Source organism: Balaenoptera borealis (assembly GCF_965194805.1).
Source record: "Balaenoptera borealis genome assembly, chromosome: 13".
Taxonomy (NCBI): Eukaryota; Metazoa; Chordata; class Mammalia; order Artiodactyla; family Balaenopteridae; genus Balaenoptera; species Balaenoptera borealis.
This window is the reverse complement of record NC_138870.1, coordinates 103,251,252-103,275,747: the sequence shown is the minus strand read 5'-3', so window position 1 is coordinate 103,275,747 and position 24,496 is coordinate 103,251,252. Positions and strand designations below refer to the sequence as shown.

At 54.6% G+C, this 24,496-nt stretch overlaps 1 protein-coding gene across 6 annotated transcripts in view; it reads right to left on the bottom strand.

Annotated features, from left to right (window-relative positions):
- The window catches only part of TBC1D22A (TBC1 domain family member 22A), a 314,445-nt gene that overhangs the window by 268,607 nt on the left and 21,342 nt on the right, over window positions 1-24,496 (bottom strand). For 4 of the 6 annotated variants that reach the window (XM_082350602.1, XM_082350601.1, XM_082350604.1 and 1 more), the window contains exons 2-4: window positions 17,319-17,375; window positions 15,944-16,284; window positions 12,016-12,192 (exon numbers count right to left, since the gene is read on the bottom strand). In XM_082350602.1, the coding sequence (XP_082206728.1) occupies window positions 12,016-12,192; window positions 15,944-16,284; window positions 17,319-17,375 (575 nt within the window). The remainder of the gene's footprint in view (window positions 1-12,015; window positions 12,193-15,943; window positions 16,285-17,318; window positions 17,376-24,496) is intronic. The other 2 variants (XM_082350603.1, XM_082350606.1) reach the window with 1 other exon arrangement.

The window sequence follows — 24,496 nt, the reverse complement described above, 5'->3', positions numbered from 1 at the left end:
CCAGGTGGAGGCAAGCACCATTAGACCCATTTTACAGGTGGGGAAACTAACGCCGAAAGAAGTTTGGGGGAAAAAAACTGCTCAGATCACTCTGCCAGTAAATGGCAAAGCGTGGCCATGACCTGATGTGACCCCAAAGCCCACATGCTTGTTTTCCACACTCCTCTGTCCCACAAGAGGCCAGAGATGGGGGGCAAGGTGACTGGCCATCATGGCTGCTGACTTTTCTATAATGTGGTTGTTCTTACTTCTAGAACCTAAAACAACACATAGGTTAAAACACGGATTTAAAAAGACATCCTTAACTAATTTTTTCAGACTATCTTATCCTAAGAAAAAGGGCATTTCATTTTTTTAATCACTTTAAGCAAGCCTGAACTTTTTCCCTTTAGGACCAATTTGAGCACAGTGTAAGATTTCACCAGAAAGCCTCAGTTTGTATTAATATCTCAAGACCTGGCGCAAAACCAAAACCAAAGCCTTACCCGGCAGCGCTTCACTCCTCATGGCAAATTCAGGATAAAGATGATTTTCTTCACTTCCCGACACAAAACCCAGCACTTCCTTGTTTCTCTAACTTCCTTCCTGTGTCCTATCCCATTGTAAGGCCAACCCGAGTGACTTCTCATCTCCCACGCCCTGCACTTCTATTCATCAGGAATTTCTCCCTTTTTCTCATTTTGGTCACGTGCGACCTAATCCTGCACCACATCTCTAAAAATGGACTGCCGTGTCCTGGTACAGTGAGTGCAGAGGACGTGCAGGGAGCCCAGGGCTGCTGCTGCCTGTGGGCTTACCCTCAGGCTGGCCCTCCTCCTCCTCTGAGTCTCAGTTTCCTCATCTGCAAAATGGGGCCGCTCTGCTGATCACTTAGGGCAGCACGGAACCAGCGAGGAAACCTGTGGGGGAGATCTTCACAAACAGAGGCCTTCCTCCCTGAGGAGGGCAGGGTGGTGCTGTGCGGTGACCACACAGCGCTGCGTCTCAGCGAGCAGGAAAGCTGCCGTAGACTGTTTGTGTCCCCAAAGGGCCTATGTTAAATCCCGACTCCCAGGGTGACAGTTCATAGGTGGGGGCTGTAGGAGGTGCTCAGATCACAAGGGGGGGTCCCCCTGGATGGGATTAGTGCCCTGATAAAGAGGCCCAGGGAGCTCCCTCGCCCCTTCGGCCGCTGTAGCACAGTAAGAAGGCGCCGTCAATGAACATCACCAGGTGCGGAATCTGCCATCGGTGCCGTGACCCGGAACTTCTCAGCCTCCAGAACCACGAGAAATAAATGTCAGCTGTAGCCGCCCAGCCCACGGTATTCTGTTCCAGCATTCTGAATGGACCAAGACAAGGGCATTACCACACCAATAATGCACTTCCTCGCTTTCTACGCTTAAACTAGAAACCCGCTCAGGGCGAAGCAGCCCGTGGGCCTCGGCGCCACGCAGGGCAGAATCCTTGGCACAGGCTCAGAGGTCCACAACCACCGGCACGCCCTGCAGCCAGGTGACCGGCCATTTCAGACAGCGTCCGTGAGCACCTGCACCCCAGGCACTCGTGGGCCTGCAGAGTGAAGCTTTCAAATGAGTGCAGGGTCGAGCTGAGCAGGTGACCGCAGCCCCTGGGCCCGTCAAGTGAAAAGTAAACCGCCGCTCGTTCCTGGAGCACAGTGTGGACCAGGACTTGACCCTGTCCAGGCAGCTCTGGCTCCCGCTCCTCCACATGGCCCCTGAGTGTGTCGCAGACATCTGCTCCTGTCGCGTGACTCAGCTTACAGTCTCCTGACCTGCCACGGTCAGGGGCCCCATCCTCAGAGCAGGTCAAGAGCGGGGGTCCAGGACGTGCAAACACAGGGCCGCACGTCTGGCCTCTCCTGCCCCACCGCCCCTGCACACGTGACTTCTGTGTTTCCCTCCCGGGAAGGGATAACTCGGGCCCTTTGAGGATCACAGAGGGCCTGGGAGTGACAAAGTCAAAACGGCACCCAACCTCTTTCTTCTCCACTTTCTTGCTTCTCATCTTTAACACGTGCAACTTCCCTTCCTACCTGTAAGCGCCAACCAGACAGACGGCACAAGAAAGTAACCAAACAAGGGAGTACGGCTGACTCTGGCTCCTGGGATTTTCCTAGGAAGATGGGCAACCAAACCACCCCAGGAAGAAGCACCAGAGTGAGTAGGGCCTCTGTCTGGAAAACACAGATGACAGGAACCCAGGAGGGTAAAGTTGAAGTGGACAGCCATTGTGCCCCAGCCTCTCTGAGCTCCTTCTCAGGGATTCCACGTATTTCCATGTACCTGACACAGAGTAAGCTCTCAGTCAAAGCCAGCTGCCATCACCACCACCATCACCACCATCACCACCACCACCAACACCACCATCACCAACATCACCACCATCACCACCACCATCACCACCACTACCACCACCACCATCACCACCATCACCACCACTACCACCATCACCATCGTCATCACGACCAACATCACCACCATCATCACCACCATCACCACCACTATCACCACCATCACCATCACCACCACCACCACCATCACCACCACCATCACCACCACTACCACCATCACCATCATCACCAACATCACCACCACCATCACCATGATCACCACCATCACCACCACTACCACCACCACCATCGTCACCAACATCACCACCATCACCACCACCACCGCCACCACCCTCACCACCACCACCATTACCATCACCACCACCACCGCCACCACCCTCACCACCACCACCATTACCATCACCACCACCATCACTACCACCAAGGTCACCACTACCGCTGTCCCAGAGCCCTTGATCTGATTCTAAAGAGGTCAAACAATCCTGCCGCTGTGTTGCCCGCATCCTTCCACACCTACGGGGAATTCCAATTGCTCACCATCTCTTCCAACTTCCCTTCTTCAGAAAACCCTCTTCTTTCTAGCTTCATCTGGCAACTTTACAGGATGTGCATTTCCAGAATGCACAAGATAGGATCTGTGCATTGATTAATTAATTAATTAATGTAAAAGTATATTTTCTTTGCAGTTCCCAGGACCAGACACCTGGCTATGTGTTGGTTTGTGGTCCTTTGGAATCTGAGCTACATGTGGGGGGAAAAACAGGACACAGGAGGGCTCGTTCTAAATGCTGTGTCTTGGACTATGAAAATTCAAAGTTCATTCACTCGTTCCCTCCACACCCAAGACCGTGTATACAGTTCAACACAATTCAAACAATTTCTGGGTCTCCACGGTGTGGTCGGGGCAGTGCTAGACACCAGCCATGGGTTAAGTGCTACAATACAAGAAAGACAGTCCCTACCTCAAGGAACCGGAAACCTGGTGGGGTGACAGATTTACACGTGCCTATCTGAGTGGCAAACACAGCTGGCTGTCCACCCAACGTCCATCCCCTCCCTCTTCCCTGTAACCAGAACCCCAATTCCAAAGTGCCAACGGCCGAGCCCACGAGATCCTTCTCAGCACCCCTTGCAGCTCGGGGGGCGGGAGCCGGGCAGGGGGCACGTGACCCAGCTCTGGTCAAACTGCTTTCCTGATAAGACTACAGATGCCATGGTGACTGCCCTTTGCTGTGACACAGGACAATGACTGCCACCTTGTGGCCACGAGCTTAGATCCCTGATGAAATCAATGAAATCAAGCTATGGCTCCCTACCTCCAGACATCCTGCTGAGAAAAATAAACCCCTATTTGTCTAAAGGCCCGAGTCTGATTTTCTGATACCTTCAGCCAAAACGAATCCTAACCGATCCCCCTCCTCAGCTGGTGAACCACAGAGGTCAAGAGCACTGAGAGGCCGTGGGGCAGGAGAGAGTAGGCTGATGGACCCCACCAGCACTTCCTCAGCGAGCGCCGTGTCCTGTCCCCCATCACTGGACACGAAGACCAGTGACTCACAGCACGGCCCACGAGGAACTCACGGTCCCGTGGTGAGATGGACACAACCCTGAGAGCTGAGTCACAGGCACAAAGGGCTGCAGGGCAGGGAGCGGACTCCCACACACTCTGCCCACTTTTCCGCTCTCATCCCTCAGACAGAAAACAGACACCACAGTCTCATGATTATTCAGCTGGTTACTTCATGTCCTGATCTACAAAGGAAATCATTAGAGAAAAAAGACAAACGTGTAACGGATTGATTTCTCAAGCTGCTCCTTTAAGACTGTACAGTAGACGTACAAACATTTTTTTTTAACATTTGCTTTTAAGATTATACGCAGGAAATCATCATCCATGAGAAAGTTACCTGAAACACCCCTGAAAGGTTTCCTAATTAAACTGAAGATCTGCTCTACCAGAGATATTCAATGAAATGCTCAACTTTCACCGAATCATATTCACTTTGGTTTATTTTAAGCCGAGTGGTAACTACACGTAGCTCAAATGCCACACCTAGCAGTGCGAACGCCACCCAGAACATGAGGGTACTGGCAGTGGCAACGCAACGACGTCAGGACTGGCGCGGCCTCTGCAGTCCTCACACTCCCGGCCTCAAGCCCGGAAGACAAAGCAAGCTCGGGGAGCCCCTTCTGCCGGGGGCTCCGAAGGGTCGGCGAGAACCGACTACAGGTGATGAGAGGAGAGAAGAAAACACACTGTCATAAATTCAGCCAGTGTACACAGCGGCAACTGCGGTTTGTGGGTTTTATTATTTTTCCCACGTCTCTCACTTTCAATAACCTTCCGTGAACGATGGTCGCGGAAACCCTACAGCGAGAGCGACACAGAGGGAGGAGCCGTGCGGGGTCCCCTCCTCCGTGGGGGCGCTCGGGCGATCAGCCACCCATGGGCCGGGCGGAGGCTCTGGGGGGAGGCAGGGCGTCCGTGACACGGGCACGGCGCAGCACAGGGTCCGCACCCGTGCGAGGGTCCCGGCTGCAGGGCGGATGCTGCCGCAGCTGACCTGCATTTGGACGTCGGGAACAATTACTTACCTAGTGATTACTTTCACAGAAGGAAAATAAAGCCAGACCGGGAGGACTGCGCCCACCCAAGTAAGGGGGAGACGTCTCACTGGTGCCCGGCGACCCGTGCCCGCCCTGAGCTCGCGCGCCAGGTGCCGCCGACCCCTAGAAAGAGACCGAGGTCTCCCTCCGGGGGTCGGGGGCAGAGGGCGACGGGTGATCCGAGGAAAACACGGCAGGATGAGAGGGAGTGAAGGCATGGAGGCGTTTGGGGGCGGGGGGGGGGGGGCGTGATGCGGGAGATCCTGAAGATGAGGGTCTGTTCGAGCAGAGGCCTGGAGGAAGTGAGTCACGCAGGGAACCGAGGCAGAGGGACGGCAGAGCAAAGGCCCAGGCACGGACGTGCCGCTGCGTCCAGGCGACCGCAGAACAGAGTGAGGGGACGACGGGAGGGGGACAGGCAGGTCGTGGGAGGCCGGGCCTCTCGGGCGTCACCAGGCCGACGGCTGACTCTCTGAGTGAGATGGAGCCGCCAGATGGCTCTGACGGCACCTGATCCGGATCTCATTTCCAAAGGACCGCTGACAGCTGTGCAGAGCACAACGCCGGACACAGGTGCGCGGGGCCAGCGGGGACGGGCTGTCACCATCAGGCGAGAGGCGGCGGCAGGGACCAGGCGGTGGGCTGGAGGCGCTGAGCGCAGGAGACCTGGTGACAGCCCAGAGGTGGGAGTGGGGAGGAGGGAGGAGAAGACGGTGGGGGGCTGGGCCCGAGTCACCGGAGGGGGCACCGCTGTGCAGAGATGGGGGCACGAACGGTGACAGGTTCAGGGGGGAGGAGTGAGGGCCTTGGGAAGTCAACTCAGGCAACACGTTCAACCTAGAATCTGCCTTTCAAGACAGATGAACTTTTTCAAAAACGAACTCCTTGTGCACGTTCTTAACGAAAGCTGCTTTGCCAGTATTCCTCCTGACGTCAGAGAAGACGCTACCAGGGAGAAGCAAAACTGGGGGGCAATCCAGGAGAAGCGGGAAGGAAAGGTGGGGGAGAAGAGCCCGGACCCGTGGGCTCCGGCCTCCCTGTCCCCTCACAGAGACTCCCCCACCCCGACTGGAGCCCGCACTCACTCTGCTCGGTCAGAATCGGCCTCGGCTGTGCTTCCCTGACAGGAGAGGCCCAGCCAACCCACAGCCAGGACCACGAGACGCGGCAACCGAGGAAAAGGCCCCAACCGAATCCTGCCACGGCTCACCCTGAGATGTGCTCACTCCTCCCGCTGGTGCACGTGCGCCTAGTGTGTGCCAGGCCCTACTGTGTGCACCCGGGTTCTGGTTCTGAGCTGCAGGCGGGGACTGCAGGGCTCAGGCAGCGTGGTGAATTCATTAACCCTCTTTTAAAGCTTCTCTGTTTGTTTCACTGAAAAGCACTTTTTCCCCAAACCCCACAGCTGAGATAAAACCGGGCTGCAGCGGCTCCCTGCCGGCTCCCTGGTGCCCCGCGCGCCCCGCCCCTTACGCTCCAACTACCTTTCAGAAGCTCGGCTGGCCGCAGGGCCCAGGGGAATCTGAGGAAGCGTGTCCAGCGGAACTGGCACCAGCAGGGCAAAGAACCGAACACTGCCCACACCTCCGCGGAGAATCGGGACGCGGGCACGCTGCGGCAGGGGAGCGTGAACACTGCACGCGAGGAGACCTCGACTCCTCTTCCCTGGCGTCTCTGCACTTGGGCAGCTGCCAGTGGCCCCCGGGGTGGCCGTGCTGGCGGGAGTCCTCCCCGGTGACACTCCAGGGAGAGGCAAGGCTGAGTCAGAGGAGCTGCCACCTTGTCCCTCCCACATTCTGTCGCCCCTCCAGGACCACCCTCACCTTTCACAAGGCAGCAGGACAAGCCCGCACGGGCGCACATGCTCGCAACCTCCAGTGTCCCTGGCTGGGACACGGCAGCAAGGGTGTGGGGCTGCGCCTGGCCCTACGGTTGACGCTGGGCACTAGCGGGCCACCACCCGGACCTTCGGGAACAGGGGTGCTGGCAGCCCTGCCACCACAGCCAGGCCACGCCGTCCGCTCCCGGTCCTCCAGCAAGGCCCTCAGCAGAGAAACGAGGACCCAGCCGGCATCGGCCCTGCCCCCGCCGCGGGGCCGCAGGGTCGCCTCCTGCCCCAGGGCTCAACCTCCCCAGCTGTGATCAGGAGCCGGCTGCTGCCGGGGGCAGGCTTCGGGTGTGTCTGGGTTGGGGGGCGGTGCACACGCATGTCAACATATAGGGAGCACGGCGCCCCGCACAGAGTGAGGACCAAAAACGCAGCAAGTGTGCAGTTATTTGGATACACCGCCTCCCCTGGCCCTGTTTCACCAGTACCTGATTCTGCCACCCGGTGAAAAAACCCCCTTCTTGGGCGTGCCCCGGTTTTGTGTCCATCAGCTGTCCCCCTACGCCTGCAGCCCCTGGGCTCCAGCTGACACAGTCCTGGTGGCCCCTTCTCCCTGGGACACCAGCTTTCCATCCACCAGGCGATGCCCACCCGACCCGTCCTGCATCCCCTCCCCCAGTCGACCCCCCTAATTTCCTCCCTGTCCCCCCATCCCTGCACCTCCCCACTGCTGCGTGGCCTTGTCCCGCTCCCCTGGCTCCAGCCCTGCCAGAGGCTTTGCGCAGAGAGAAAGCGGGGGGCCTCCTCCTGGCCTCCTCAGCCCTCCAGACCTGCCCCTCACTGCCCTGCCGGCTTCCCTCCTCCCCTCCCCTCCCCTCCCCTCCCCTCCCCTCCCCTCCCCCACCAGGCCCCGTCCATCCCAGAAGCCCCGTCCCAGGGCAGGACCTCTGCACCCCTAGCCCCTCCCTGGGATGCTTCTCTGTCTTCAACGCCTGCCCTCGTGCCCTCGCTCTAAAGAATCCTCGCCAAGCGCTCACTCCGCAGAAGCTCCAGCCTTTACCCCGCAGCTCTGTTTTTCTCTCCACTGCGCCTACTACCTTCGGCCAGTTCCTGGAGTGCTGACTGCGTGCATCTGTCTGTCTGTCTGTCCCCGACGCTCAACGTCAGCCCCTGAGTGCAGGGACCCTGGGGTCCGTTCCCCAGCACCTACAGCGACAGCCGGTGCTCTACGAACACTGGCCAAATGAAGAACTACGTGGGCACCTCACGTCAACCACCTCCGAGGTCACAAGGACCCTGCAGGGGAGGCCCAACTCCCCCGTGATGGCTGATGAGACAGGAGGCTGAGTCACCTATCACACTGGCTCCCAGGCTGCACATCAGGGCCCCTTGCAGGCAGGGCTGTCCTCCAGCCTCGGGCCCTGAAGGGGCACCGAACTCAAACCCTTGCTTCCTGAGTGAACAACTCCATATCACCGCCCCCCGCCCCCCGAAAAACCCCTCTTCTCCCCACAGCCGTCTCCCGGCATGCTCTCCGTCTTAAAGCCCAGCTCGGGTGCTCACGGGGTAACTGGACCGCGACCTTGCACCTGGCCTCACTCCCTCTGTGCTCGTGTCTGAATGTCCGGCGCCAGGGCTGCGTGTCACACACGGACGACCTCAGAGCCCGGCTGCCACCAGGCGGTCACTCGGCAGGCCTCGGGATGCACATGTTTTACCGATGGCCAACTCACACGCCGGTTCAGACGCACGTGGTCACAACGAAAGCCTCCAAGTGTCACTTTCTTGGGCTTCAAAGCAGGCAGCCTTTGCACAAGTAAATACTGAGTCAATGCTAAGAGCGGAGTGAGCTGTTAAGTTCTATTTGCTCCTCTCATCCCCACAAGGGAGCACAAACCGAGCAAAGAAAACCAGCGCTCTGACGGACGGAGCGACGTTCTGCAGGCAGGACTGCTTCTGCGGGCGGGCGCTGCTCACGTCAGTGATTTTCTTCTTCAACCTGAGCAAATATTTGCCACTTACATCTTTCACGTAATGTGAAGATAATACATCCCACTGTCTTCCGAAGCTATCTTAACTGCTTTATAAAAACAGGCAATTTACTGGCTGTGTTTTCTCTTGCCACTAAATACAAATCCAGTAATTCACTTTGAAAGCTTTGGTTTTCGCTTTTCGGTGTTAGAGTTGATACTCACATAGAATTCTAAAGAAAGAAAAAAAACCATAATCCCACAACCGAACAAAAGAATTTGATTTTCTATTAACCTTTCAATCTATCCATATGTACTCATTTTCCCGCATGTCTTGAAAGCTTTATTTTTAAGTACGATTTTATTTTCAAAAGTTACTCCAATGACAAAGTCCACTGGAAGATTCTAACTGGGGGCTCAGATCCTGACCCAGAACTGCAGTTCCCATCAGGCAGTCTTGTTTTCACGAGCTATCTCCTTGCCACCTACCATTAGAAGCTGCTGAACGTAACCAAGAAAATGTCTATAAAGTGGCCATATGTCAATGTTATAAAAATCAAGTAGATGATAAACAGGCCAGTGCAAATGAAAATAATCAGAAGAAGTAAAATAACTAACTTTTTTTGAGTGTTTATTGAGTGCTGGGCACTCTCCTAAAAACTTCATATGTATCAATATTATCAGCAAAATCTGTACAGGTTCCCCCCACTATCTGAAAGTAGAGTGTTTCTATGAAATCTTTCATAAGCTGAAACGGCGTAAAGCGAAAACGCAATTTTCACTTTTCACTTCTTTTCACGAAAGCAAAAACCCTCTCCGGATTTCCTTCGGTTAGGGAAAACAGGTACGGAGTAGGTCTTCCATGAAAGCGAGGTGGTGTAAAGCGGGGGGCACCTGTGCTGCCACTGCTGTTCCTGCAGCTGAACGAGCAGGCCGAGGCCCGGAGGCTACCAGGCTCGCTCCCGGGCACGCGGAGAGGAAGCCACGCAGGCAGCTGCCCCGGGAGCCCCACCCTCGCCGCCCCGGTGACGCTGCCCCCGCACCGCGCTCCGCTCCTCACGCACGGTCCCCTTCCGTCGGGCTCGGGGCACGAGCCTTCCACGCACCGAGGCCCCCGAGCTCTCCCTCCCCGAGCTCCCCACAGCCAGGGATGCTCCAGGAGCGCCAGGTCAGGGTGAGCAGCAGGTGTTCTTCTGTCAAAGAACAGCTCTTGCGTCTGTAATGAGAGCAAGTCAGGAAGACCTACGGGCCCCTCGGGAGGGGCAGCTAACAACCGGCGTGGCAGCCGCAGGCAGACGGGCTCACTGCCGACCCCGCACAGAGGCCACAGCCTCTCCCTAGTACTACCGGGAAATACATTGTTAAATTTGAAAGGCGAGCAGAACAGCGTTACCACCCGTATGGAGAGGAAAGAAAGAAACGTATGTAACAACACACAGACCCAAGTACCTCTCTACTTATCACTTCTGAATCACCAAAGGAACACGAGTAACTTTTGGGGGGAAGAACTGGCAGACACCCCGAAGCGGGGATCAGAGTTGGCTTCATCGACCTCAGGACAAACCAGCACCCTGGGCTCCTGCTACGGGGACCGAGAAGGCAAATTAATTAAGTGCTGCTCCTACCAAAACAGCCGGCCCAAATCTCACCAGGGGAACGTGAAACAAGCCACTCAGGAGGGCCTACGTTCTTCCAAGACCACAAGGCAAGGCCGGAGCGTCACTCCAGCTAACAAGACGAGAGAGAGACGTGGCAGCCGAACGCCACGCGTGATCCTGCAGTGGATTCTGGACGAGGAAGAAAGGTATCACGGGTGCTACTGGGACAAGCGTCAGGATGTGAACGTGGGCCGTGTGTTAGCGAGCAGTGCCGCGTGGACGTTTAATTTCCTGACTTTGACAACGATATCCTGACAGCATCGAGAGGGTGTCTTTGTTCTTCGGAAATAATGGAGACTCGCGGGGCAGATGGCTCAAACGGCTCAGGAAAAGCACGTCTGCACGTAAGCACACGCACACACACAGAATGAAATGGGGCAAAACGTAAACAACCGGTGAATCTGGGCAAGGAGCGTATGGGGGCACGCGTGCTGTTCTCGCAACTTTTCTGTAAATTTGAAATCACATCGAAATAAAAAGTTTAACACAACATATGCACGGACCATCTCCGGAAGATGACACCCGGAACCGGGCAAAGGGGGAAAAGGGGAGCTGGGGAAGGGAAAGGGCTCGTCTCCCCTCTGCACCTACCAAGAACAGCCGGCCCAAATCTCTGTGCTGTGAGACTGTGAAACGTGTGCAGGCCAAAACTGAACAAAACTAAGAAGAAAAAACCCACGGTGAGAACGGCACCCGGGCCGGAGCAGCACCTCCCGAGCTTCAGGATCTTTCCAAGGCCGCCCTCCTCCCGCCTCACCAGCCAGGCCCGCAGCTTCGGCTTCCGCAGGCTCGCCTGGGCCTGGGCCGCCTCCCTCCGCGGGCCTCACGCGCCACCTGCTGGCCACGCGGGGCACTGCCCGCCGCAGTGCCCAGCCCACAGAGCGCGACCGTGAGGGACTACAGCCACCTCCACCCTCCCGAAAGCTCCGGCGCCGGGCAGAAAGCCCAGTGCAGAGTGGCACTCAACAGGGATGCGACCCATAAATAGAAGAACACAGATCCGAGTGGAATTCCAGCAGAACCTGAAAGCAAGCACGCCTCAGTCTGGCTGCAGAGCGTCCAAGCGGGTATCATGACCCACGAGAACCACGCCTGCGACTGTCCTGCCCCCTGCCGGCCCCTCCACCCAAGACCTGTCTTGCCCCCTGCCCCCTGCAGTGCTCACACTCTACGCAGACCCGCTGGGCCCCTGCAGGAAGGTGCAAAGCCAGCCGCGGTCAGGACGTCCGTCACCGGCCCGGATCGCCGGCCCCACGACCGCTGTGAAGAACAAGGACGTCCACCTGGCCGGCCCTGCAGAGCTCCCCAAGGCGGTGCTAAGAAGCCAGAAGAGTGCAACTGGGCATTAAGGAGAAAAGATCAGAAAATGCTGATCGAATTGCAGAGGAAGCACGTTAATAAACACGTCGAGAGTAAACTTTCAGGACAAACGGCTCTCGTCTTAGTGACCTACTGGCATGAAACACAACAGACCAACCTCTCACCAGGTGAATTACACGGGGAGCAAGTGCGTTAAATGGCAGCAGACTGGCCTTCAGAGCTGCACCCCCTTTAGAAACGAGGCACAGCCGGCGTGGCCTCGTCCCCGGGGGGACTCACCGAGATCTGTGTTGGGACCGGCAAGGAGCTGTTTGAACTTGTCCAGCCGGGAGGCCTCTCTTTCACTTAAGGCTGAGCTGCTGAGGGTACTGGACTCCGGCACCCCGCCCAGTGCCACGGTCGCCGAGTGTGGGAGAGACTGGGACCTCTGCAGAGGGCCGGCATCGCTGGCGCTTCCTGCAGAGGGAGGGGGGAGAGAACAGAGGTGAGGCTCCGGACACACCCACACCCACGCCCACCCCTCAGGAGGCCTCACACACGCCTCGCTGCTCTCGCTCCGCCTCGCTGCTCTCGCTCCGTGGATCTGCCATCACCGAGCAGCGAGGACCTGGTTTCTTGGGGGTAAAATGAACGTAGCTCACACCCATGGAGCGCGCCGGCCCTCCTGGTGGAGGGGCGCTCCCCAGTGAAACAGACGCGCCCCACGAAAAGCAAGACACTGACAACCACACAACCGGAGACCAGGTCTGTCAGGGCTGCCAGCGGTCTGGGCCTGCCTGGGTGACGCGCCCCGAGGACCTGCTGGTGTAGGGCAGGGGGGAGGATGCCCGCACGGGTCACCCGGGCCTGGCATGGAGGGAAGCCACCAAGGCACACGTGAAGGGCGCATGAAGCCCATGAAGGTGCTGAGGACTGTCTGAACGTCCCAGGTCTCCCCGAGCCCCAGGAGGGAGGTCAGGCAGGGACCGTCACCCAGAGAAAGCAAAGGAAGCTAGATCCCCCACTGCAGGTGGAGACGACGGCCCACCAGAGTGCAAGCTTGCCCAGCCCTCACCCAGGCACCACGGACCTGAGACAGACTGAAGGGCCACCCACAAGGACCCACAAGAGGGCCTGAAGTGACACAGTGCGCAGCACCCAGCACCCAGGACTGGGGACAGGCAAAGGAAAGAGCAGAGGGCCCTCAGGTCACTTGACAAAGAGCCTCCAGGGACCAGCACGGGACCCACAAGCAAGAGGCCCTGAAAGGCTGTAGACCCCCGGGACTAAATCCCATTGAGCAATCGCATCTTCCAAAACTGAAATTTAAAGTAAAGGGCTTCCCTGGTGGCACAGTATTCAAGAATCCACCTGCCAATGCAGGGGACACAGGTTCAAGCCCTGGTCCGGGAAGATCCCACATGCCGCGGAGCAACTAGAGCCCGTGAGCTACAACAAGGGAAGACACCACAATGAGAAGCCCGCACACAGCAACGAGGATCCAACGCAGCCAAGAATTAATCAATTAAAAAAAAAAAGTACAGTAAAAACTAAACTCCAGGAAATGGGGCAAGGAACAAACGTGGAGTGAACATGCTAACGTCGGCTTCCGGCAGCAGTTGCCGGAAGGGAGGTGACATGCTTTACACCAAACGCACGGGAAAGGCTCCCAAGGGGGCCCTCAGGGTACCGAGGAGCAAGATGGCCCAGGCTCCGGGCAGAGTCTGGTCCAGTTAAACTTCCAGAAAAGCCTGCAAACGTGGTGCAGCGCTGAGAGCACCTCCCCCTTCAGGGCTCTGGGAGGACAGGCTGGAGTGGTGAGGGGAGGGCAGAGGGGGCGGGACTCAGCTCCCCTCCCTCCTGGGGAACCTACTCTTCCCTGTGCACCTCGTGAGTCTGCAGGAGGCGCCGAGCAGGGACGGGGCCCGCGGCAGCGCGGAATAAACGTGCTCGCTTTTATCTATCTGCGATCGTAGAGATGCTCCGTGTGACTTTATTCCGACCCTAATGGCCCCACTTGCCCCTGAGCCCCATTCGAAGGTGGGGCTGGTGGGATCTGGAAGGTAAAGCAACAGCAACGGCCCCCAAGGAAACAGTAAGGTCTACAACCAGGCCTCCTGTCACCGTGAGTGGAAAACACGTCAGCATCCCACCTCCGGGGCCCCCGAGAGTGTGATTTAACCGCCACCCATTGGTGTCCATACAAGACCTGCTCGCGGCTGGGTCACGGTCAGCTATGGGGACAGCCCTCGCCTGGCCGATGCCCACTGAGCCCTTCCCAGCCAATGACACGCTTTGCCATTAACCCAGTGGTACCCGAAATCAAGCGAAGTGCCTCTGACTTCAGGTACAAAGGCAACAGATGTCTCAGACATTCATTAAGAAATGGACAGCCAGAAGGTGAAGTAAAGGCCCGGGGAAGCCAGCCTACGAGCCCACACTCCACCACCACTGAGCTTTGAGGCCGCCATCTCCCCAGGGCCGAAGGGCAAAGCTGATGGCAGCAGGGAGGCCCTGCGGGTGCCGCGCAGGGTGACATCTGCTCCCCGCGGGGGCTCACGATTGGGACGGGCAGTGGCACAGACGCTGGCAGAGACACAGCCACACGGCGGGAGAAGCCACGCTCTAACTGCACCGTGCCCGGCGGTGGAACGTTCCAGGACATTCAGAATTTCAAAGCGCTGCTCACAGGAGCAGTAACCTCAAAGGTCTCTCACCGGAGGCAGAGGCCCCGCCCCCGGCCCCAGGCAGCACATCCCTGTGCAGGGACGGGCGTGGCTGCCAGGCCCCAAGGGCAGCAGGCCCTGAGGACAGCTCGGGTTACATCACCAGCATCTAACTGCCCAGGACGCCCAGGAAGCACAAAGAGGACCGGGACGTGGTCCCGCCTCTGTGGCTCACAGGGTTGCAGCATCAGCTGCAGAGCCCACGAGCAGGAGGAACTCGGTGCCTGGGGACGCCTGCCCGGCCCGGGCACACAAGAGGTGGTCAGAGTGCCCGTCACGAGTCACAGGAATTTTCCATCAACCTGTAAAAGCCCTAACTGGGTGTCCTTCCATTTTTAAGCTCTAATACTTCAAAGTTCTCCCTATTTTAAAGAAAAATAGTTCACATTCCAATACAAATACTGATCAAATGAAATAATTCACACCTAAGAAGACTGTAACATTTTAGAAGTTAATTTCTGCAAAGCGTTTTTGAAAACTAGACCTAGGTATGAAAGCTAATTCTGCAGCTACCAACAGGTAAACTTAGGCTACGGTGATGATCTCACTTTCTTATCGGTAAGCAAGGGGCGAGCACACTAACCCCCAGGAGACCCTGGGGAGAGGGATTAGAGGGTGTGCGGCCGCACTGCTGCCCCCTGCCCCCAGACCCCCACAATCACCCCCTCACCTCCTTAACACTGCCGCCTCCCCGGGGAGGGTGCCCTGACTGCCCGATTTAGGACCACAGCCCAGGCCCCACCCTGCTCTGGGGACCGCTCCCCACCTCCGTTCTGACCCCTGGCCCCTGCCACCTTCGAGCCCTTGTGCCTCCTCACACCTTGTGTGTAGGCTGCTGTCTGTCCCCCTCGCCAGAAGGGACACTCCACGGGGCAAGGACTTCCATTCAGCTTGTCCCCTGGGGCAGCCCGAGCCCAGAGGACAATGTCTCACCCATCACAGATGCTCGTTAAACAACTGTGTTGTTTTCTATCTCAGCCCCTCCAACCCAAAAAGAGCAAAAGTGACGAAGGCAGTGCCAGGCACGTGGATACGAGAGGCAGACGTGAGCTTGCCCTGGTGGAGTTTATAATTCAAAGCTGGCAATTCCAAAGAGCAGACACCCACCCCTACAAGCCGTGAGCCCACGCGTCTGTGTCCTGGAGGGAATCGCCAGAAGCCGCCGAGGGAGGTCCAGCCCCGGAACGTGCAGCTGGCCCGGCCCCTGGCCTGGAAACACCCGCGGCAGCAGCCAGGACATCCTGAAAAGGGCGGGGTCCCCCAAGCAGCCCACGAAAGCTCCCGGCCGGCCACTCCATCTGCAGGGGAGACGCACTCAGCCAGGAGGACCAGAGAAAGTGCGCTGCCTCTGCTGCCCACGAGGCCCGCTGCCGCTCGGGTCTAGGAGCCGCAGGGCGGGGACCCTTGCTGCGCGGGAGGATGGGGCCCTCCCCACCCTGGTGAGCGGCCTCCAGCCCCGCTTTCTGGAGATGGGCCCCAGCTCTGCAGCCCTCGCCTCCCACCTGCGGGACAGGACGTGCGGCTCTCGCTGACAGACTTCACCAGCCGGAGGTCACCACTCGGGACCGAAGGAGGCTCCACCGAAGGCTTTGGCTTCTGCTCGGGCCCCAGAGCCCCCGGCGGCTTGTGGCAGCCCTGCCGCTGGCTGTGGTTGCGCAGAACGCGGTTGGCCGTCTCCATGACGACCGCGGTGTTCAGGCTCTCGGCCGCCATGGCCAGGAGCTCGTCGTCATCCTCGCCGGCATCCCAGGCGTCGCTGGTGTTGCTCTCAAACTCCTGGAAGGTGCTGACTCGCTTGGCCTTCACCGGCGTGGTCGGCACCTTGGGTGTGGCCTTGAGCAAGCTGCAAAGCAAAGGCAGCTTTTACTTGCGCCTCAGGGGGCTGAGCGTGGTCACCCACGACCGGTCAGAGAGGAGACCCCGGGTGAAAAGGTACACAAGCGAGCCGAGAGTGAAGTGAAAAAGCAAACACGATGCAGAGACATCCAGAATGAGACAAAGCTCACAGGATGCAGTGACAGGGAAGGAGGAGAGGTTTTCTGGGAGAGTCACGCTGCGTGTTCGCCCCACAGACCAATGTATGAGGACACACAGCACCGCCCAGCGATAGTGCACAGCCCTGCCCCGCTGACCCACAAACACCCTCTCACCCCGACACCTCCGCAGACCCCCTAAGGCAGCAGCTGGCGGTGTGGGTCAGGAGAGACTGTTCGCGGGACACAGGCCCTTGGCAGGTGGACCTGGACACGGGACAATTTCAAGGATGCCCACAGCATGACGACACACAACACTGGCCCCACGGAGTGTCGGGAGCTTATCCGACACGTGTGGTCCTCCAGGGCCAGCCCTGCCCCACATCCGCCCCTGCTGGAGGAGCCCAGACACGGGCAAGCTGCGGGCAGTGGGCAGAGAGCAGGGGAAGTCAATTAACCCTTATCAGCTACATGGTCTGCAAAAAATTTCTCCTGCGGGTTTTCTACTTTTTTGATGGTGTGTCCTTTGAAGCACAAAAGGTTTTAATTTTGATGACGTCCAATTTATCCTTTTGCTGTTGTTGCTTTTGGTGTGTTCTAAGAAGCCTGTCTCCCGATCTAAGCTCACAAAGAATTGCCAGCCCCGCCCTGGCCCACAGGCAGCCCATGACCCCGCACAGGCTGCCCGCCTTGGGCCATGGCTTCCACGTTTGCCCTCCTCCGAGGATGGGCTATGCAAGGCCAGCAGCGCCTCACACAAAGCAACTGCTTGATGCCTGTTGGCTGAGTGAAAGCCCACTTTCCTCCCCCTCGGGAATTCCAAGGAGCTGGGGGGGGTCACCACAGCCCCCCAAAACCTGGCCTGAGATGAGAACAGCCTTGCGAGATTGGAGGCGTCACTTACGTGCCATGTAACAGTGGATCAAATGGGGGGTGCTGGGCGCCATACACATGCTGGATGCTATTCAGAAAGAAAGGAAAACAAATTAGCTTCTCCTCGGCTTTCCCAGGAGCCCCCCACTGACTCAGGAAGAAGACCAGCTCCTTGAACCCGCGCCTGAGGGAGCAACTCCGGCCACCGCAGGGTCACGAGGGCGCGTCTGGAAGGAATGAATGGCGCCGTGCAAGCCCACGCCCCGCACACAAGCAGGGCATTCAGCCTCCCTGCAAACGGGCCTCACTGAGGGACCCACGGCCCCAAGGGTGTCACCACAGAGCCTCGGGCATCGACTAGGGGAGTTGGTGAGGCTTCCCGCAGCCTCTGCCCTCAGACTAAAAGACTGACCATGAAACGCCCATCGCGAAGTTCTCCTCTGGTACCATTCTGTCTAAAGATGGAATACAGAATTACAAAGAGAAGAGAAATATAATTTTGTTAAAAGACTTCATGGTTTCACTATGAAGTCTGTGTTCATCAGAGTAGATCTGGAAAAGAGACGGAAACAGAGTAACCCGCCAGCACGCTGGTCAGCGGAGCGACCTCACCCACGCCCCTTCCTCCTCTCGATGCCCAGCCAGGGGCAGCCGCGGGACCCGGGGCCAGCGGTCAGAAAGAGACAAAGGAGAAACGCTTAGCTGGCACACCCCTGGCCCTTAGCTTTCCCCTTCTTCTGGCCCGGAACACACACATGAGGCCAAGAGGTGCCTCAGCCATCCTGCCCCCGAGAGAAATAAACACGAGTTAAAACTAAAGCCTCCCTGGAAGAAGGGCAGTGGGGTGGGGGGGTGGCGGCGGAGATGGGGAGAGCGCGGGTCTCCAGCAGGTTTGAGAGCTGCCAGCCCGACCTTGGATCTCGGACTTCATGGCATGAAATGAACAAGCCCCTGTTTGTTGACGCCACAGGCACTCACAGTCCTAAGTGACGCGGTCCACGTGGAACAGACAGCCACTGTGACACTGACGCAGAGCCTCGCAGGGTGCGTGTGTGTAAAGACAGACACAGACACTCAGGTGTTCAGTATATAGATGAAGTCTTCTTAGCTTTTTAAAACAGAATGAATTCCTACCTTGTTTACTTAGTAATGTATCACAACTATTTCCCCATATTACTGTTCTTCAATTTACTTAAATCCATTTATTTACTTTATATATATTATGTGATACACACGAAAAATATACGCAGCTTATGCACATTTAAAAACATAATACTGAGGGCACGTGGGATTTCCCCATACCTTTCTCTGCAACTCCCATAAATCTATAATTATTTTCAAGTTTTGTAAGTTTTTTACAAATCTTAATAATATGAGTACCACCTCCCTGGACAATCTCCCCTCTAATTTCACACTGTCCCACCATATGGTTACACGGTAATTTGTTTAACCAGTGTTGACCGTGAGATATTTAACTTGTTTAAAATTGTGTGTGATTATAAAAGCAGCAATGAACTTCTCTGGGGACAATACTTTCACACAAATATAACTTCTAGAGGATGAAGTCCCAGAGAAGGCAGGCCTGGGACACAAAGGATGCCCGTATGGACCGTAGGTATAAACGGCTGGCCCCTGAACAATGCGGTGTGTGGGCACCGACCCGCCGCACAGTTGAAAATCCGAGCGTTGCTTCCAGCCGGCCCTCCGTGTCCACGGCTCCTCCTACCTGCAGTTCTGCACGCACAGCTTCAGCCCACCCAGATGGTGCAGGGCTGCAGTATTTACTCCTGAAAAACACCCGCTTGTAAGTGGACCCACGCGGTTCAAACCCGTGTTATTCAAGGGCCCACAGTAGGGACCATGAATCATTGCTATCTGATGGGAGAAAAGGGGTCTCAATGCTGCTTGTGCACCTTCTCGATCATTGGGGAGGCTGAGCGATCTTGAAACATATTTTGCTCATCTGTGCTGCTTCTTTTTGTAAACTGCCTGTTCGGACCCTTTGTCCATTTTTCTAAGGGGCTGTTCACCCTTTTCTCACTGATTTGTAAAAACCTCTCTGTAAACAGAGGATTCCTTTGTCACTGAGGCAGTGAGGTGGGCAGAATAAGGGCCCCAAAAAACGTCACCTACCAATCCCAGCACCTGTGAACGTGTCACCTCACACTGTCACAGGGAAGAACCTTTTTATATTCTATCACAAGTTCATCACTAAAGGGCTGTTGCCTATAAGCTTAAATTATACATAGTGGCCCATCTCTGGGAACCCTGCCTCCCAGGTCATGAGCATTAAGCTAAAATACCTTTGTTTAGCTCACAGGAAACCTCCTGACCAGGCCCACCTGTGAATGACTGCAGGCAGGAAGAAATGAACACATCCTCTCTGGGGGCTGATGGGAACCAGGAAATGTTTGACTTTACCCCCTCCCCTGTTCGTATAAAAGGAGCCTGAATTCTAACTCAGGCAGGATGGTTCTTTGGGGGCATGAGCCCACCATCTTCTTGGTCTGCTGGCTTTCTGAATAAAGTCATTACTCCCTGTCCCAACAACTCGCCTCTCAATTATTGGCCTGTCACACAGTGAGGAGTACGAGCTGGAACTCGGTAACAAATTTTGGGAAGCCATCTAGGAGCCTTGCTGCTCTCGTGGCCAGCCGCCCCAGTCGGGGAACTTCCGGGTAAGGCCCTAGAAGCTGCCAGGACCACTTATTCTGAGGATCTGCCCTCCAAAGCTCCCTGAAACGACACCGGCTACCCCAGCGCTTGGCAGTTGGATCAAGGAATCAACATTTTGGGAGCCGACGGGCTCCATACAGTAGGGTTAAGTCGCTCCGGTGTGCACAGCCGGAAACTTTATTTCCTCTCCGTTTGGGGCTTTTTCACTGGAATAAGCCAATTTGTTTTGTATTTGAGTGGAGTACCCTGTCGGAGAGTGGAAAGAGTTGTTGGACTCCTACCCGATTTGTGAACCGGTTCGTTGGTTTCTTTGGATGCTAGCATTTGTGTGTGCCCTTTGTGTTTTGTCTTGAAAAGGGGGGAATGTTTCAACTATCCCTAAAGAAAGTCCTCTGAGGTGCATTTTGGATAAGGGATCTGATTACAGCTCTGAAGCATGGGTGAGTGGAAGACGATATTGTAACAACGTGTGGCCACAGTACCTGTTAGGATCTCCACAGGGGGTTTAGAAAGGGTTATCTTGGGACCCTGTGCACCCTGTACTGCTACTCTTGCTGTGTTAACATGCCGTTTATGGTCTCCTGATGGTCTCCTGTGTCCTTGGTATATGTAAAACCCCAAGACCAAACTTGAGGGTTTATTTAGGATTTTGTTTGTTCTTTTGGTTTTTTTGTTTCATTTTGTTTGGTACTGTTTCTCCACTAACAGCCAAATCAGTTTTGTGATGCTTAAAACTTTTACTGATATTAAATGGAGGAAAGGAACAGGAAAAAAAAACCTGTCCTTGTCCAAGAGTGGGACATTCGAGGAAAAAGAGAAAGGTTCCACTTGGTTCCTAAAATCACCAAAAGCTACAAATAGAAGTGTCTTTTCCATAAATACTAGTAAAAAGGGTTTAGCTATAGTATACAGGTGACCTTGATTTGTCCCATTTGCCAGAAACCCAATTTGAATCCAACCTCTTTTATAACTGATGGGTTTTACATTGTTGTACCTGATTCACGGCTAGAATTTTGGAATGGGAACTATGAGGTCCCTGTGTTTGTTTGTGTTTGCACATGATTTATAGATGTGTGGCATTGCCAAAATTAATCTGTAAGAGAGCTCTACTTAATTGGCTTAAAGGAAATTAAGTGCTTATAAATACTCAAATATAAAAGAAACTGGCCAGAATGAGTTTCAGGTTCACGCGATCTAGGAAATACTCAGTATTAACATCTGGTGTTAAGGTTAGCTTAAGCTTGTTGGTTTGATACAGATATGACTTTAGAGTCATCACCACTAAGTAGAATACTTTCACTGTACCTGGGTTTACTAGAAATCAAATAAGACCTTATCCCTATTACAAAGTTTGTCAGCAAGAAAAATAACAGTGTGACGAAGCTTTTAAGTAAGTAAAATAGAGGTAAATGAAGTAGAGAGTTTTGGGTAAACTGCAGGAATAATGTTCTGGGAATGTCTGTCTGGAATAGTCTCTCCAGATTTCCATAACTGAAAACTAAACAAGTTCTAAGATAAGATTGAACTTAATTAAAATCTCAGAGGTAAAGTGGTACAAGACCTGAATTTGGTTCTCTAAGAGGACAAAGTTTTCTTAAAATATTGAACTGCTTTTGGTAAAAGAATGTGAGTTTAAGAGATCTGTATTTGCCATTGAGATCTTTTATTATCACTGGTTAAAAATGTTTTGATATTTTTGACAAACTTCCCAAAGATCAAGTTCTAAGTGGGGTTCATTTGACCTCTGGCTAACTTTTGGATTTTCCGGAGGGTCCCTGGAACACCTCAAATTACTTGTTTTCCCTCCATCTCAGAGAGAGGAATATTAAACTCATTGGGCTTATGTGGTGTGTCGAACTGCAGGAGAGGCACTGTCAAATGAGTGATGATAAAACCTCTTAGATCGTATCACATGGGTAAATGTTATATTCTAGAAATTATATGGAACTCCTAAAATTCTGGTATATCCTGGTAAAGACATCAGTCATAATTATAGAAATTATCTTAAATTGTTTGCCACAGCAGTAATCAAGTTTTTGTTCAACTGCACTGTAATCCCAGCTGGTTGATGCCAAAGCAAAAAGGCAACCTTTTAATGGTTAGATGATCAACTGCTATCTATGGTTTTAAGTGGCTTTTGAACGACTCTATAGCTATTGTGTGGAGAAAAGCAGGGAAGAAAGATGAAATCCTTTATGTGCAAGCACTGGTACTGTTATCAGGGAAAATAAGGAAGGGACTGAGAATGGGCACACATTGCTTCAAACCTTCACTCCCCTGGCTGAGCTGGCGTCCCAGCCACTCTGGCGGTTCTGCCAATATATCCACCCCGTCCACTACCTCTCGTTCCCGACACTGGGGCTCAGGACCTCCCCTCCTTCTAGGGATCAATTAGAAAAGCCTGTGTTAGCTTCTGGGGCACAGGGACTAGGTCTGGTATCGCCATCTAAGACCCGACAGGGCACCCAATTTGGGCCAGGAGCCACTTCGGGACATCATGGCTATTTCCCTTATGCCATTCTCTCACAGGGGGACTAAATGCAAATGACCAGCTGGCTGGGTTTCTCAGACTTCTCTAACTGGAAAGATGGCAACCCTCGTTACAGGGAGGGCCCTCTGCACCTGAAGCCCGCCTGGCAGCACCCACAGCTGAGCCAAATGGGGACCCCAGTGAGGGAGGAAGGCCCCATTTTGGCAGGGCTTTGAAAAGGGAAACCGACGTTAAAGAGTTTGAACAATATTCAAGAAATTCAGCAAAACAAATGAAGACCTCTCTGAATTTTTGGAGAGGATTTATCAGGCCTACAGACGTCACACTAATGCAGATCCCGAGGTCCCTGAAAATATTAGAATGGTAAATCTGACCTTTTGGAGCAAAGCGCTTCAGATATCAGGAGAAAGTTGTGGAAATGAGACGGTGAATTTGGAATGAACCCTTCTCGATTGGTAGATGTTGCTCTTAAAGTGTTCAACAGGGAACAACGGCAGAAGAAAGAAGACGCGAGACGACACGCCACTTTTTTGGCAGTGGCGCTGGATTCCCGCAAGGAGGGGTGAGCCCTCACTGGGGAAAGAACAGCGTGCCGTGAGGAGGAGGAACACTGGCAAACAGACTGCCCTCGGCGAAAACACAACAGTCAGGGCAAGAGCCTCTCGCACGGTAGAAAGACAGGAACGCTCGGAAGAGGCCCAGGGGCTCCCTTGGACTTGAGGCGCCTAATTCCCCACAGGAGCCCCAGGTAAAACCGACCGTGGGAAATGAGCTGACTGTCTTTCTGACAGACCTCACCCTGAAGTTTTTCACCAAAACGCGTTGACATCAGAGTCCAGAACACACGCTTTTTTTTTTTTTGCCGCAGCACGTAGCTCGTGGGATCTTAGTTCTCCAACAAGGGATCGAATCCGGGCCCGCGGCAGTGGAAGCGCAGTCCTAACCACGGGACCGCCAGGGAAGACCCCCAGAACACGCTTTAAGCCTACAGATGGAGCTCATGAAAATCCCAGAAAAGGAGACAGAGGTCTTTCCCCCAAGGTCTTTAAAAATAACCCAGAGCCTGCTGTCAGACCTCCCCAGATGGAGACTCAACACAGAGGAACCTGCCCCACCGAGGACTGAAAAACAGACTTTCCTCAAATGCCTTGAACTGCAAGAAATTTCAGACACCTGCTAGTGTTTGTGTGGACGCTCTTTCAGGATGGGTGGAAACATATGCCACCTGGACAGAAAATCTCTGACGTGGTTAAAGCCCTCCGTAGGGAAATTATCCCGATTTGGATGACGGCATTAAAACAACATTCATCCTGGAGACCACAATCAACAGGAAAAACCAAGAAAATGAATCATACATTAAAAAGGAACGTCGCTAAAACATGTCAAGAGACACTGAACTTGGGATAAGGCCTTGCCAGTTGCGCTGCTACGGATCAGTGGCTGCCAGAAGCGGGCTTAAATTAAGCCCCTTTAGAATATTGCATGGCAGGCCATTGCAGGTGTGTGCCCAGGCAGGAGAATCTATAAATGCTAAAGACCTAGCGGTGGCCAATCCCATTAAAACTTCGGGCGCTATTTATTCATGAGTTTACCTCCAACAGGCCTGGCCATCCAACCGAAGTAGACGGGAATTCCATCTCCATTGCCCATTGGAGAAGAGGTAACCAATTTGTTTAATTGTGTCCAAATAAATAGCACCGGAATTTAGTATATGTATTGGGAACTGGAACCAAAACCCCAAGTTCAGTTACGAACCAGACAACAAAGTGCTAAGAGGTTTCGTCGGGCTCAAACAGTTGTAGATAAAAAGGACTAACTGAAGATTCTAAGGAGTATTCATCACCTCCGTTCAGCAGAATGGTCTTCATTCCTTTTCCCACAGGACCGCTGAATGGATGCTGACGGGGGAATAGTAATAGGGAAGAACCTTTGTATCCTATCACAAGTTCATCACTAAAGGGATGTTGCCTGTAAGCTTAAATTATACATAGTGGCCCATCTCTGGGAACCCTGCCTCCCAGGTCATGAGCGTTAAGCTAAAA